At 40.1% G+C, this 17,082-nt stretch overlaps 1 protein-coding gene across 1 annotated transcript in view; it reads right to left on the bottom strand.

Annotated features, from left to right (window-relative positions):
• LOC131842744 (gelsolin, cytoplasmic-like) overlaps positions 1 to 17,082 on the bottom strand; it is a 40,452-nt gene that overhangs the window by 21,853 nt on the left and 1,517 nt on the right. The window contains exons 2-7 of the mRNA XM_059191307.1: positions 11,240 to 11,314; positions 8,787 to 8,979; positions 6,458 to 6,573; positions 5,559 to 5,736; positions 4,354 to 4,445; positions 2,582 to 2,695 (exon numbers count right to left, since the gene is read on the bottom strand). Of these exons, the coding sequence (XP_059047290.1) occupies positions 2,582 to 2,695; positions 4,354 to 4,445; positions 5,559 to 5,736; positions 6,458 to 6,573; positions 8,787 to 8,979; positions 11,240 to 11,314 (768 nt within the window). The remainder of the gene's footprint in view (positions 1 to 2,581; positions 2,696 to 4,353; positions 4,446 to 5,558; positions 5,737 to 6,457; positions 6,574 to 8,786; positions 8,980 to 11,239; positions 11,315 to 17,082) is intronic.

Consider the following 17,082-nt stretch of genomic DNA (forward strand, 5'->3'; position numbering starts at 1 on the left):
ATATGTTATTCTGATGTATAATAAAAAGTATGTATGATAGCGCAAACTCAATACAATGACTATTTTCATTGTTAATTGATTAATTTAATTATATTCGGCCTATATTGATCAAATCACTGTTATTTAATATTTAACATAATGAAGTATTAAAGTTAAGGATTATTATAAATATTGTAAATAACGCCATCTAGTACTTATAGACCGAACTAAGTTGTTTGTCATAAGATAATCGTTACGCCTGCTTCTCTTCCTACTACACTGACTTCGGTCTATAAATACGGAGGTCGGTAATTGAATAACTCTCTTTCTGTGTGTAACCGTTGCACCGAATACATCTCTGGAATTTGATAAAAGTGTTTATTATTTAATTATCGTAACGATGAGTTGTCTGGTATCAATACTCTTACATGTATATATAATAACAAATCGATCTAACATTGTATTGTACTGATAAAGGCTGTAACAGAATAGCAGAGAGGGTGGACTCACCGCCCTCACTGAGTTATAGACCGTTTTGTCTCATTCATTAGTTATTAAATTATATTATTCTATGGGCAATAGTTGTATTGTGTAAAAAGTTTCTGTTTGAGACAAATAAAGATTATTATTATTATTATTATTGCTATTGTTTATTTTTTCTCAGCTATTGCTGGTTTTCTCCACACTTACGGGCCGAAACCAAGTAAGTGCAGAGTGTGTGTATGTGTGTGTGCGCGTGTATGTATGTGTGAGTGTGTGTGTACTTATTGTGTGCCTGGTGTGACTGGGTTATATAATTTTTATCGATTTCGAGAAATTTTCGGACTGTACGACAATTATTATTATTATTATTAAACTTTTGTATTCATACTTGACCAGCGAGTGTACCACGCGATGTTTAACGAACGAATAACTCCTTATTCCTGCTAAATTTAGATTTAATCTTATTGTGTTTTTATATTTGAGCCTAAATGAATTAGTGCTGGTTGGTAGTTTGTATTCACACGTTTCGACTTGTAAAATGTGAACTTACAAGGATTGTTTAAAAGAGCAACACACAAGTTTCTTGCTTATTCTTCTTGTGATTAGACAGCTTTCCGAATAAGCGGTAGATTTAAAAAAAAATGTTGACTATTCAAAAGTGCTTACATGAATAAATGATTTTCTATTCTAATCTGTTTTATGGATAACATTAGAAGTATGAGGTAATAATAGATTGTGAGTATGTTCAGAAATTGATAGATTTATATCAAACACCATTCCAACCAGGGGCGGATCTACCTACGGGCTTTATGGGCTCCAGCCTAGGCCCCCGTGGATACAAAGGGCCCACAGCCCCTACTCAAAATAAATTAAAAATAACTAAAATATTAAAAAACCGATCATAAGATTGACAACCCTGAGATCAGTTAACCCATATGTAGAAAGGAACGGGAAATTTCTGGTCGCTTGTTTTTGGTCGGTGTATTTGTCTAGTTGAGTAATATAATTAGGTAGGCCCCTAAGTAGTTTTAGCCCAGGGTCCCACAAATTCACGATCCACCCCAGACTTTTTATTTTGTCTAAATTTGTTCCCCAAAAACGTGTCGGTCACAGTTTTTGGGGGTCAAATTCAATTTGTATAAAATCTCAATTCTAGTTGAGTAATATAATTAGGTAGACCCTAAGTAGTTTTAGCCCAGGGTCCGACAAATTCACGATCCACCCCAGACTTTTTATTTTGTCTAAATTTGTCCCCCAAAAACGTGTCGGTAACACGTTTTTGGGGGTCAAATTCAATTTGTATAAAATCTCAATTCTAGTTGAGTAATATAATTAGGTAGACCCTAAGTAGTTTTAGCCCAGGGTCCGACAAATTCACGATCCACCCCAGACTTTTTATTTTGTCTAAATTTGTCCCCCAAAAACGTGTCGGTAACACGTTTTTGGGGGTCAAATTCAATTTGTATAAAATCTCAATTCTAGTTGAGTAATATAATTAGGTAGACCCTAAGTAGTTTTAGCCCAGGGTCCGACAAATTCACGATCCACCCCAGACTTTTTATTTTGTCTAAATTTGTCCCCCAAAAACGTGTCGGTCACAGTTTTTGGGGGTCAAATTCAATTTGTATAAAATCTCAATTCTAGTTGAGTAATATAATTAGGTAGGCCCCTAAGTAGTTTTAGCCCAGGGTCCCACAAATTCAAGATCCACCCCAGACTTTGTATTTTGTCTAAATTTGTCCCCCAAAAACGTGTCGGTCACAGTTTTTGGGGGTCAAATTCAATTTGTACAAAATCTCAATTCTAGTTGAGTAATATAATTAGGTAGGCCCCTAAGTAGTTTTAGCCCAGGGTCCGACAAATTCACGATCCACCCCAGACTTTTTATTTTGTCTAAATTTGTCCCCCAAAAACGTGTCGGTCACAGTTTTTGGGGGTCAAATTCAATTTGTATAAAATCTCAAAGTGCCTATAATATTACTCACGCTAGATCCCAAGGAGTTCTTCTAAGTTTCCTCAATAAAACTCTTGTTATACAATGTCACACAAAAAATTACTATAACCTCCCGTGTGACCGTATTTTACATAAGGTCCCAAGTGCCTATATGATAGTACTTACGCTGGATTCCAATTGTTTCTGCTTGTACGGTTTGCTCAATGCTTCCAGATCCAATTCATCACCAAGCTGAACTTTGTACAGGTAGACAGCAGAGACCGAATCACGAGTATAACCCTGGAAGCGGAAGTAGCAAATAAAATTCTCGTATCACAATGTTAGTTACCATACCCCTCCGAAACGACTTGACCGATTTTTATTAAATTTTATATACATGTTCAGTAGGTCTAAGAATCGGCTATTATCTATTTTTTATATGCCTAAGTGATAAGGATTATCCACCCCCTCTTACAACCAACCCTAATTTTTTATTAGCGATTTTAATTACGCTAGATGGCTACGCTATATATAATAATAAAAGTAATAATAATCTCAGGACAATTCACACAGAGCCATCTAGTCCCAAGTTAAGCTAGCTAGAGCTTGTGTTATGGGTACTAGATAACTGATACAAATACATAGATATTTTTTTTCTTTGTAAATAGATACATATTATACATAGAAAACACCCAGACCGATACAAACAATCATACTCATGAATACAAATGTTTGTGCCGTGCGAGGAATCGAACCCGCGACCATCGGTCGCAAAGCGGTGTGCTTGACCGCTAGACCACCGAGGTCGTCAAAATGTGCAGATTTTTAAAAATAAATTAATAAAAATACTCCTCATTCAGAAAACAGTGCCGTGATGTGTCTGCACTCTAAATGCAGGGTAATGCAAGATGTGAGTCTACTAGTGTCACCAGAACTTATGTTTATTTTATGTTTCAGTGTATAGTTATGTTTGATGTTTATTTATATATGGTAGTATGTCGTAAATGTTTACTCTGTGTTATCCGCCTAGATCTATGTATGTGTATTATTATTATTATTTTAATATATTTATTATATATGTAGGTATCCGCTGAAAACCAGCGTCGTGGCACCCCGTCACGACATATGCTGAGCGGACACCTATTTGGTACTGTAATTATTAATATAAACCGATAAAATGTAAATAAAAATTTAAAATTTAAAAATTATTTTCAGTGTACCAAATAAACAATTTTCTTTCTTCCTTTCTATATGGCAGAACAACGTTCTGCGGGGTCAGCTAGTATAATAATAATACCCTTGGACAATTCACATATTGGACATTCACATTGTAAACTGTTTCAGTTTTGTTTATCATGCCTGAGTGATATCACGGGGACATGATAACGTGATGTCAAATTCAAAAATCATTTATTCAAACGTCAAATTTTTCACAATATATTTTTAATTTTTTCCCTACCGCTCAGTTCAGTATATAGATCCAATTGAGAAGAACTGGCAAGAAACTCAATTGAATTACATTTTGTTTTTAAAAGCCAGTTTGTTTACAATGTATATTTATATAGGTGTCTATGTTTAACATTAAATGAAAATCCCGTGCATGAACAACTATTGCCGACTATTACGGACTGAACAATTCAAACTTATATGGTTTGAATTGTTCAGTCCGTAGTGCTGTTCATGTATAGGCGACGGTTACCAGTTACCATCAGGTAGACCCTCAGCTTGTTCGCCATTTCAAGTCAATAAAAATACTATCTACATATAAAAAAAAATAGACATATCAAGGAAAATTACCTTATCGTACTGGGCCATAACACAGCATTTCTGCGCTGATTTGCTAGAGATTCTAAAATTCTTTAAGCCAGTTACGATCCACATATCCAAAATACACTTGCCTAGTTGTATTTTTTTTTTGCTTTTCCACATGTTTTTTTAGATAATCTAAATATACTTACGTCGGTGGAGTCATCATCAAGCAAGTCATCCTTGGACCCTGACCCTAGTGCCTCGAAGAACACACCGAAATCATCATCTGACGAGAACTCGTCTAGAAATAAAAAAAATTAAAAATTATGTATCAGAAACCCATGTATTAAAACAAGTTTTAGTGTAAATTTTGCTTTGACTAATATAAGTTACTGATTCTCGCTTAAAATGAAAATAAAACTCTTATTTCATGCAATACTCAACTAAATTATACGATTTTTTACAACGGGAAATTTGTAGGTAGATCCGCCTGCCCAGGGGGAGGAGACGGTCGCATACTGTTGGACATCTGCTGTTTAAATTATGTTATTAAGTTGTTACTAACGAAATTGACTGTTGTGTGGTAATAAATCATTATTATAATATATATAAAAGCCCTTGGTGTCCTCCTATTAGAGCCAGGGTCACAGGTTCGAAGTCGTAGTTCACCGTGACCCAAAGTAAACTTTACAGTAGTTTTAAACTATGGTAACTACTATAAAATAATATAAAAAAAATGTAACAAACGTGCCAACAGAATATTTAGTAGCTTTATGCTGAGTTGGTAGCCTCTTCACATTTCTTTTATATTTATTTTTTAATTATGTCATGGTCTGTGTATATAATTTGTCTATATCTAAACATATAAATAAAATTCGTGTCTGTTTGTAATATTGAAATAACCGTTTTTTACTACATGCATATGAATATAAATACGGTACATACACCAAAATAACACTTTTTACAATTTTTGTCTGTCTGTCTGTTTGTTCCGGCTAATCTCTGAAATAGCTGGACCCATTTTGACGGACATTTTTGGCAGGTACCTGATGTAATAAGGAGTAACCTATGCTACTTTTTTTAGAACAATTCTGTTAATCTAGGAAAATAAAGTTAAATTCCACGCGGCCGAAGTCGCGGGAACAGCTAGATCTAATAAAAATGGACATTAAGATTTGGTTATCTCAAAAAATGTTTCAGAGAAAGGGCGGTCAGCGTCGCCGGAATTGCGGTAGAATACTAACGCGACCTCGGTACTCCGACTCTTATTTACTTCTAGGTACGTAGGGTCCAATACACCCCCTCGTAACCTCATCGGGAGATAGTCTTTCGAAGATTTTTCCATACGATAAAAAAGAAGCTGCAATACGGATGAAAGTTTCCGGAGACGAAGTTTTGGATAAAAGGAATTTACCGATTATTTCAATGGTGGCCCTTCCGTTGTGGTAGTCATCACGGAGGGTGTTGGCGACGCTGATGATCTTCCTTCTCTGTGTGGCTTTAGCACCTTCGGGCATGAGGACGAAGATGTCGTGTTCCACCTCCAGGATGAAGCAATGGTCCTTTGTCAGAGACGACGCCTCTGCTGGTATCTGGCGGTAAATAACCACATTCAGCAATTAAATTAATACCTAATATATATACCTAATAGTGTTCGGGGGGAGGGGGGGGGGAAGGGGATTGTTAGTAATGTGGACTGATGATCTTGCTAGCAATGAACCATGTCAGGTTGACCTCCACGCGGTTCCTCCTGGAATCCATCGTGTTAAATCTAAATCTGCTTCTTCCTTATCCCATTTATTTGGGGTCGGCGTAATATGTGTTTCTCTTCCATTCATCTCTGTCATTCACTTCCTTTCTAACCATATCATCTTTCACACAGTCCATCCATCTCTTTTTCGGCCTTCCTCTGCCCTTACAACCATCCACATTCATATGTAACACCTTCCTTAAGATGTTCTTCATTCCTACGCATTACATGTCCATACCACGACAGACGATTACTCTTCAACCTCTCCGACACCGGCGCCACTTTCATACTTCCTCTAATGTATTCATTCTTTATCTTATCCATTCTTGTCACACCACACATCCACCTCAACATTCTCATTTCAGTTGCATGCAGTCGTCTTTCATCCATCGCCTTTAAGTTATGTAACTATTATGTATTATATATTAATCATAATGCACCGCCCACATGAATCTCTGTTTGCCGTATGGTTGACTGGGAGAAAATGCCTCTAGATGTTAAGTTCTTCATGTGCAGCTTTATTAGTGTATCTGTGCATTAAGTTTTAATAAATATATAAATACCTCTTCGATCCTCATGTTGTCACATCCCGTCAATTTCAGGAGTCGCTTCTCAGCACCAGCATTTGTTTCCACCTCGGTGAAGCCTGACTCGTTGCCTCCTTCCAGATATCTGATGGCTGCAAATATCACTCCATTTATCTTATACCAAGATGACCCTACTTCGTCTGCGTTTCATTTCCCCACTTTTTTTCAATATTTTTCATTGTAGTTCCACTGCTATTGGTCGTAGCGTAATGTTATATAGCTTAAAGCCTTCCTCAACAAATGGACTATCCAACACAAAAATAATTTTTCTATTCGAATCAGTAGTTTCTGAGATTAGTGCATTCAAACAAACAAACTCTTCTGCCTATATTAGTATAGATATAAAATTCTCATACCACAATGTTAGTTACCATACTCCTACGAAACACGTTATAACAACGTTATAATATAATTTTCTCATTGCTTTCTTGATTTAATTGATTGATTTTAGAAATATGAAAGCGTAGCGGGTTTTGTATTGATTGCCGCATGCATTCCTATGTAAAATGTGAATACTATAACTATCAGATGGCAATTGTAAGTAGCTTTGACGTGGTCTAGTGTTTTGAGTAGTCATGCTCACTAAAATGTCCAGACTTGTGGCGGCGTGGTGGGCCGGGTCATTGGGCTCCCTAAAATATGGTCGAGCGCAGTGATGGCTGGCTCATCCGTCAGACTCGTGAACGGGTGCTGCTTGTAGGGACTGGTCTGCTCTAATCACTATCGACTGATTTCCTCTTATTAATTGTTTAACCAGTTGGTTATATATTCAATATTTTTTCTATTTGAGTATTTAATAGAATTAGTGCTAATTGGTGGTTTGTATTCACACACTTAAACTTAAAAATGTAAAGTAATAATAAAATTATTTAAAAGAGCAACACGCAAGTTTCTTGCTCGTTCTTCTTGTGATGAGACAGCTTTCCGAACGAGCGGTAGATTAAAAAATGTAATGACTACTCAAAGTGCTTCAATGTAAGTTTATTTGAATAAATGATTTTCTATTCTATTCTATTCTATAAACGGCTTGGCCGATTTTTATGAAATTTTATATGCATATTCAGTAGGTCTGAGAATCGGCTACTATCTATTTTTCATACCCCTAAGTGATAAGGTTTGTCCACCTAACCTTTATTTTTTACTAGTTTATTTTATATTTCTTCGATTTTTTTATAATGTTGCATTATCCAAGGCAGTGTCGAATGTATGCGGACCAGAAGTAACCTGACATTGAGGGTGACGCAGCTGGAATCGAGTCACAACGCGAGTTTCAAAGCGTTCGTGGCCCGGGTACCCATCAACATGCTGCGCACCTTCCTTAGTACCCATAACACCAGCTCTGCTTAGCTTGGGACTAGATGGCGCTGTGTGAATTGTCGTCTGCTTTAACACATTTTTGTATATCACGATTTTAGAAGTCAAGTATATGGTCCAACCACAGTCCAATGTTGTAAACGGTTATTATACTTGCTTGCCAATTTTTTTTATATAATAATAATAATCTCAGGACAATTGACACAGCGCCATCTAGACCCAAGTTAAGCTAGCTGAAGCTTGTGTAATGGTTACTAGATAACTGATACAAATACATAGATATATTTCGTAAATACATATTATACATAGAAAACACCCACATCGATAGAAACAACCATACTCACGAATACAAATGTTTGCACCGTGCGAGTTATCAAACCCGCGACCCTCGGAAGTAAGGCGGTGTGCTAAACCACTAGACCATCGAGGCCACTATCGGCGTTTGCATTGACAAACGCCGATAGTGGCAAATAAGTGCATAGTACGGTTAAATATTTGAGAGCTCTGGAGCAGTATAGTAATAATGAACACAAAATAGTATTAAATAATATCTATAATACGAGAAATAACACGCTGAGCAAATTTGTTCAACCGAGAGCTATCAATTATTACGGGGAAAGAACAACGGGGCGGGTGGTACGGTGGTGAAACTCAGCAGCTGGTATTAATCCGAACAATTCCTCAGAACACTCCCCGTGATATATGCGGTAGAAAATGCACTTTTAGATAAACTTTATAATCTGTAAAAACGTGTATTTATGTGGATAGATGTTTATGGGTAGATAAGTATTTAAAAAAACAGCGATATCTTGCCAACAAACTGTTCTACAGTTTGTCAATATTTAAAAACAACTGTAATCTTTATTAAATATATAAAAAAAAAGTATACAATCTACCTGATGGTAAACGGTTACTGTAGCCTATGTACGCCTGAGACACCACAATGTTTATTATTTATTACTGATTTCTAAGTATGATTTCAAGGACTGACCTGGTTGAAAGTACCCCAAGAACTTGCTAGACTCGTGCCCCTGTACCTCCCTGTGGTGCACCGCCTTCCCGCCTAGCATGTCATCTAGAGTGACCGTCAGAATGGCCGCTGAACCCTTTTTATCTTGTGTTGTTTTGCTGCCGAGCCAGAAGTGAGCATCGTAGGCGAGAGTCGAGTTATTACTTCCAGATGTCTGCAATTGAATAGAATAGAAATATTCTTAGGTCTTTTTAAACTTCCAAGTTTATTACACACTAGCTAAAAAATCTATTAAAGTGAAACGCAGTGGAATCTTAATAAAATGTGTTTACTAATCAAATTATAGTTTTACAATCATCATCACCATCATCTCAGCCACGAAGACGTCCACTGCTGGCCATTGGCCTCCCCCAAAGATCTCCACGACGATCGGTCCTGCGCTGCTCGCATCCAACGCCTTCCAGCGATCTTGACCAGATCGTCGGTCAACCTTGCTGGAGGCCTTCCCACACTGTCTTCCGGTCCGTGGTCGCCACTCGAGGACTTTATTGCCCCGACGGCCATCTGTCCTACGAGCTACGTGCTCTGCCCATTGCACTTCAGTGTCGCAATTTTTACAATGACATAATATTATAGAAAGTGAACTTAGCAACCGCGATTAGCAATGTCAGTTCTAACTACAGATAACATAATATATTCTAACAAAATCAAGATTCAAGATGGCGACCTTCTATGAAAAAAGATGAATCGATGAGAATTCTAGGACGGACAGTTACAAGGACTAAAAGTGGCATGTGTAGAAGGTACTCGTCCGCTGCTACACATATAAACCTTCCTCTTGATACACTGCTAAAAACTGCATTAACATCAGTCGCGTAATTTAAAAGATCTAGCTACCCCCGCCCCGGCTTTACTCGGATGTGCATATATTATATATATAAACCATCCTCTTAGATCACTATGTACAGCGAAAAACTGCATTAAAATCAGTCGTGTAGTTTACAAGATCTAAGCGAACAGACAGCGGAAACGATTTCATTTTATACTATATAAAGATTATTCATAGCAGAAGAGATTCAACTATCTACTGTTAATAACTGCATTAAAAAAGGTGCGTACGAAGAAACGATTTCATTTTATACTATGTAAATATTATTTATGGCAGGAGAGCGAGAGAGAGAGAGAGAGAGAGAGAGAGAGCTAAATACTTTTATAATGAGTTTTTATTATCAGTTAACAAATGCATATAAAGCCACAGTATCTCAAAAATACTTTATTATCTATCAAGGATTTATTGATTAAAATCCTTTTACGGTATTTTGTATACTGGAAATGGTAAACAAGCTGACCGACAATGATGCCAACCTTATAAAAATTCTCGAAATTAGGACGGCTTGAGCCGAGTTTGGAACCCCTAGTGCCCTCAGACAAAAGTAGTATCCGTCAGATACGAGTTGGTCTTTAACCGCTCTATAAGCCCTATTTGGTTCAGAATCCATTCAAACGTGGAACGAAACTACGACGTCCTAAGCCGAGTTTGGAACCCCTAGTGCCCTCAGACTAAAGTAGCATCCGTCAGGCAGGAGTTGGTCTTAAGCCGCTCCATAAGTCCTTCCTTTGGTTGAAAATGCATTCAAACGTGGAACGAAACTACGATGGCTTGAGCCGAGTTTGGAACCCCTAGTGCCCTCAGACTAAAGTAGCATCCGTCAAGCAGGAGTTGGTCTTAAGCCGCTCCATAAGTCCTTCCTTTGGTTGAAAATGCATTCAAACGTAGAACGAAACTACGACGGCTTGAGCCGAGTTTGGAACCCCTAGTGCCATCAGACTAAAGTAGGATCCGTCAGGCAGGAGTTGGTCTTAAGCCGCTCTATAAGTCCTTCCTTTAGTTCAGAATGCATTCAAACGTGAAACGAAACTACAATGGCCTGAGCCGAGATTCGAACCCCTAGTGCCATCAGACTATAGTAGCATCCGTCAGGCAGGAGTTGGTCTTTAGCCGCTCCAAAAGCCCTTCCTTTTTTTTTCAGAATGCATTCAAACGTGGAAAGAAACGACGGCTTCAGACTAGCGTCACATCCGTCAGGCGGGAGTTGTGCTTCAGCCACTTCAGTCATTTCTTTGGTTCAGAATACATTCAAATGTGGAACGAAACTACAACAGCCTGAGCCGAGATTGAAACCCCTAGTGTCCCCAGACTGGCGTCGTATCCATCAGGCGGGAGTTCTCTTTCAGCCGCTCCATAAGTCCTTCCTTTGTTTGGAGTGTTATCTGCACTCGCCCCCTATCGTCCGGTGAAGCTGTAAAGGCCAGCTGCGGCCAACAGTATTAGAATATTTCGAAAAAAGAATGGGTAGTAAGTATACAACTGGTGGCTGGTATTATAATGAACGAGTGAATGAAAAACGATTGAATGAATGAATGAAACTTTTTGTTCCACTCACAGATTTAGAATTATAATATTTGACGTTTACCTTTAAAACGATGTAAGAGTCTCCATTATAGAATTTCCCGTATTTCTTAGTGTCGATTGCGACAGGTTCAAATTTCTGAAAAAATAATAATAATCTCAGGACAATTCACACAGCGCCATCTAGACCCAAGTTAAGCTACAGCTTGTATTACGGGTACTAGATAACTGATACAAATATATAGATATATTTTTTGGGTAAATGTATACATAGAAATAACCCAGACCGACACAAACGATCCCACTCATGAATACAAATGTTTGTGCCGTGCGTGGAATCGAACCCGCGACCATGGGACGTAAAGCGGTGTGTTAAACCGCTAGACCACTGAGATCGTCAATAAAGTGACTGATAACTTGCTTTGTTGCTTTTTGTCTCATCTCCTGAGTCAGTTTTTATGCATAACTATAGCTGTCCAGGCAAACGTTGTTTTGGCATATAAATTACATAATATCGCAATTAAAAATAGGGGTTGGTGATAGAAGGTTGAAAATTTAGGGTTGTACGTATTTTTATGGTATTAAAATAATAAAAAATAAATTTAGAGGTGGACAACCCTTATCACTTAGCGGTATGAAAAATAGATAGTAGTCGATTCTCAGAAATATGCATATAAATTTTATAAAAATCAGTCAAGCCATTTCGGAGGAGTATGGTAACTAACATTGTGACACGAGAATTTAATATATAAAATACTAGTAATCATAGTATAAAATAAAATACTGTAATACACTACGTAAGTAGATATATATATATAGCGGCGCACCCGCCGGTAGCCTCGCGCTGTTGGCTCGTTGCTAGGCAACAGATACCCCGGTAGCGGTTGGGCAACGGGAGGCCGGCGGCAGTTGGTCGTTGAATACCGCACGCAGCGCAATAGTTTTACAACTTATTTTAATTATTTTTATGACGATCCAACAATTGGCTTCCCAACTCGGGCAATAACAGTGATTATTCGTAACGAACTCACGTCGACAAAATACTTATCGTACATGTTCGTGTCTATAAGGTCTTTGTCTTACATCAGTTTTGAAAAGTGAACTGTTACCAAGTGCGTAGTGCGTATTGTTTTATAGTGAAACTGTTTATAAATCATATTGTTGACAATGCCGCGTAATAATGCCCGTCGTAAAAGTCAGATTAGTGACAGTGAAGAAGTGGCAGACGTTTCCTTCTCCAGTGAGAACCAGTTCGCGTCACTATTGACCGCTTTCGCAAAGGTTCAAGCGGAGTCCAATAGTCAACTCGTAGCAGCTATCCTAGCAGCACAGTCTGGCAGCGCTGCTGGTTTCGTTTCGCCACCACCTTCACCACACACATCACCTGCGACATTGGGTAACTTCGCCAAATGCACGGCCCGGTTCCGCGGCGACACTGACGCCGACCCTGCGGTCTTGGAGGCATTCATCGATAATATCGAAATTTATAAAGAGTGTATGAGTATACCTGACACTATAGCACTAAAGGGCTTGCCGATGCTCCTAGAGGGAGATGCTGCCGTGTGGTTTAGAGGTATTCGAACCTCAGTAACTTCGTGGGAAGAAGCCATGAGTCGCTTGCGTGCTATGTATGGTACGCCGCGGCCACCACACAAAGTGTTCCGTGACATATTTAAGTCCGAGCAAGATGCTGATCGCACAGAAGTGTTCGTGGCCCGCCTGCGCGCCCTTCTCACTACGTTACCTTATGTATTAGATGAACGAGTACAGCTAGACATTATATATGGGTTACTAAACAGATCTATAAGGAAAAGAGTTACGAGAGAGAGTGTAACTACGATAGAAGAACTTATATATAAAGCCCGTAATGTCGAAGAAGCGTTAAGTGAAGCAAATAAACTGTCGTCGAAGTCGTCGTCAACTGTTACGCAGTCAGCGCGCGATTCCATAAGTCGTGCGCATTGCGCGCCAACAGCGCGCGCCATAACGCCTGTGCGCGAGCAGCGCGCACCGCCGCACGCAGCGCGCGCCGCCCGGTGCGCGTCCACCCGCCGAAGCGCAGCGTTCCGCCCCTACGGCGCCGGCCCCGCAGCCGGATAGTGCCGACTTCGCGCCTTCTACGTCCAGTGCTCCGGTAGTAAGTTCTACCAAACGAGGTAAATTTTGTGTCTACTGTCGTAAATCAGGACATGATAGAAGTGCTTGTGATAAGAAAAAAAGTGATTTAAAGTGTTACGGTTGCGGTACCAAAGGTACCATTAGATCCAATTGTGACAACTGTAAGTCTAAAACATTTTACTCTCTTTCTGAATATAATAGTCTAAGTAGTAATTGTAATTTAGGTAACTTTAAATCGTGTGACTGTCGTCAGGCGTCAAAGAATGAAAATTTGTGTTTAGATAGATGTCACACTCAGAGGTCAAAGAATATAAAACTGTCTCTGAGAGACACTTTTCATAATAGTACCCAATGTTGTAGTAATAAGTTGTGTTATTGTTACTATATGTCAGAGAATACAAATGTGTCTCCGAGAGACAATGTTAATGTAAGTAGCAATGTTAAAACTGATAATTTATGTAACCAATGTTTAAATATATCGCGAGCGGATTTTTGCGTTTCACCGTTGTGTTTTATGCGGAATGACGACTCAACGCGCCGACCTCTATTAAATATTGAGGTATATGGGTTTCGTGGTACGGGTTTAATAGATACCGGTGCTAAATGTTGTGTTGCTGGTAGCACTCTTTATTTTTTACTTCAACAGCAACAGCATCCCTTTCGAGAGGATTTATTGACAGTTAAACTAGCTGATGGTTTAATTCGCGATGTAAATGTAAAGCTCGTGGATGTAAATGTTCAACTTGCAGGTATGCTAATACCTACCACTTTTGTTATTTTCCCCGACGCGAGTAATAATGAAACATTGTTAGGCATTGATTTTTTGCGTAAAGCCCGTATAGTCCTTAACTTACCCGAGAATTACTGGTTCACAGCTGATCGCCCCGAGGTCATTCACCCCTTGTGTTTTGAGTCATGTGGTGACGTAGTTGGATGTGCAGCCACAAATGTTTTGCGGCCAGATGAGGGTTCCATGCTATCTCCATCAGAGAAGATTAGACTCAGTGAGCTACTCCAAGAATATGAAGACATCTTTGGAGAAGGGGGAGGGCCTACGCCTTTTGCGGAGCATTGTATAGAGACTGGGGAGCATGCGCCTATTGCTGTACCTCCGTACCGACTTACGCCCGCCAAGAAAGCTGTTATGCAAGAACAATTGGAGCATATGATCCAACAAGGTATTATTGAGGAATGCGAGTCTGCATAGGCGGCGCCAGCTCTTTTAGTACCTAAGAAGGATGGGTCATATAGATTTTGCGTAGATTATAGGAAACTGAATGCTATTACAAAGAGTGACGCTTATCCGTTGCCTGTTATCGACGATTTGCTGCAGTACACAGGTAAGAGTTGTTACATGAGTACTGTGGACCTGCGGTCCGGTTACTGGCAGGTTTCCGTTCGTATGGAGGATCAGGATAAAACTGCGTTCGTGACTCCCTTCGGAATGCATAGATTTAGGCGCATGCCTTTTGGTTTACGCAACGCACCAGCCACCTTCCAGCGGCTCATCGATAGATTCCGGTCGGGAGCAACTCTCAAGGACGTTACCATTCTAGGATACATAGATGACCTCATTATAATCTCAGCCAGCTACGAACAACATCTTCGGGATCTTCGTGCCGTATTTGAACGTCTCCGTACTTTCTGCCTGCACGGTAATCGCGATAAGTGCATGTTTGCGCGTGACAGTGTCAAGTACCTTGGGCACGTTATTACACCCGAGGGAGTATCACCAGATCCAGACAAGGTCGCTGCCATCTTGGAGATGAAGGAGCCACGTAACTTGAAGCACCTGAAAAGTTTCCTACAAACTGCTTCTTGGTTTAGGAAATTTGTTCCGAACTTTTCTAAAGTCGCGCAGCCGTTGACATTGCTGACAAAGAAGACCCAGTCATGGATATGGGAGGAAAACCAAGCCGCTGCGTTCACGGAACTTAAGAAATTACTTACGTCCGCTCCGATACTTACGCAGCCAGACTACAGTCTTCCTTTTGTTCTCAGGACCGACGCTAGCAATTATGCCTTGGGGGCTGTTCTACTCCAGGGGGAGTCTCACGAAGAGCGTCCTATTGAGTACGCCAGTCGTCTTCTAACTCACGCCGAACGAAACTACTCGACAACCGAGCGAGAGGCACTCGCTGTTGTTTGGGCCGTTGAGAAGTTCCGCGGTTATATTGATGGACATCCGGTGCACGTCGCTAGCGATCATCAGCCACTCAAATGGCTGCTCACTCTCAAGTCGCCCACGGGTAGACTGGTCCGCTGGGCTATGAAGCTACAAGCCTTTGACCTCAAAGTAGATTACACTCCGGGTAAGGCTAACCTTATTGCAGATACCCTCAGCCGACCGCCATGTGACGAAGTTGCTCGTGACATCTGTGAAGTGTGTACCGTTGTAGTGGAAATTCCGCGCTGGGATGCTGCTACGCTCCGTGACGATCAACTTGCTGATCCGGAAGTGGCGAAGATAGTCTTGGACCTGGAAGGAAAAGAAGAAGTATCGATTAAAAGATGGACAGAAAGAGGGTATCATATGTCAAAAGGAATACTTTACCGTTATGCTGATCCGGAGACAGAAGAACCACAGCTTGTTATACCTGAAAAGTTAAGAGAACAGGTTATGAAAGAGTATCACGATGCTGCTACTGCAGGTCACGGTGGAGTAGAGAAGACACTGCAACGCATTTCGCAAAGATTTTATTTCCCTGGAATGAGACGGTTTGTGGAAGATTATTTAAAAACTTGCATTAAATGCCAAAGGTATAAGCCCTCCAACTGTAAACCAGCCGGACTTATTCAAACGCCCGTACCTGCACAAAGATTTGAAATCATAGCCGTCGATCTTTTCGGACCACTAACAAAAGGACCTAATGGTGAGAGGTGGATCCTTATCATTGAAGATACAGCCAGTAAGTGGGTGGAAATATTCCCACTCGTAGAAGCGACATCCGAAGCTTGTGCCAAAATATTTGTTGAGGAAATCTTCTTACGTTATGGTGTGCCTCGTCGGGTTGTTTCAGATAATGGTGTCCAGTTCGTTGCAGACGTTATGCAACAGACCATGTTTGTTCTAGGAGTGAAGCAGAATCTCATCCCGTTTTATCATCCAGAGGCGAATCCCGTCGAGAGGAAGAATCGCGAGTTAAAAATACAACTCGCCATTCTAGTCGAGAAAGAACATGGACAGTGGCCATCCGCGCTACCTGCAATACGTTTTGCATTAAATACTGCGTCGTCTAAAAGTACCGGATACACGCCGTCATTTTTAACGTTTGGCAGAGAGTTACGCTCACCTTTTTCCGCTCGGAGTGATCTTCGAGCCATCGTCGAAGCTGAAAATTATGTGCCGCAGATAACACCGTACCTTTTGAAGCTGAATGATGTTTTAAGGACAGCTAAAGAGACCTGCGAAAAAGAACAAGATGTTGGTAAGATATCAAAAGATAAAACACGACGAGAGGCTGAGGTATTTGAGCCTGGTGATCTCGTACTTCTCAAGACTCACACGTTGAGTAACGCTAGCAAGGGTATCAGCTCCAAGTTTAACCCAAGGCGTGATGGACCTTATCAAATCTCAAAGAAAGTAAGTCCCACTACCTACTTACTTGAACATTGTAAGGAACCTTTTGATTTTGTAGGAAAGTATCACGTCTCTGATTTTCGGCGTTATCATTCGCGATCCGAGGGTGATCCTGTGGAGCCAGTGGTACCAAAAAGAGGGCGTGGCCGTCCGCGTAAGACCAATGCTTTATTTTTTTAATATCTTGGGTATCCTTAAACTAAACTGTT

The sequence above is a fragment of the Achroia grisella genome, unplaced genomic scaffold, assembly GCF_030625045.1.
Source record: "Achroia grisella isolate CSIRO2021 unplaced genomic scaffold, CSIRO_AGI_Agris_v1 utg2471, whole genome shotgun sequence".
NCBI classification, from domain to species: domain Eukaryota; kingdom Metazoa; phylum Arthropoda; class Insecta; order Lepidoptera; family Pyralidae; genus Achroia; species Achroia grisella.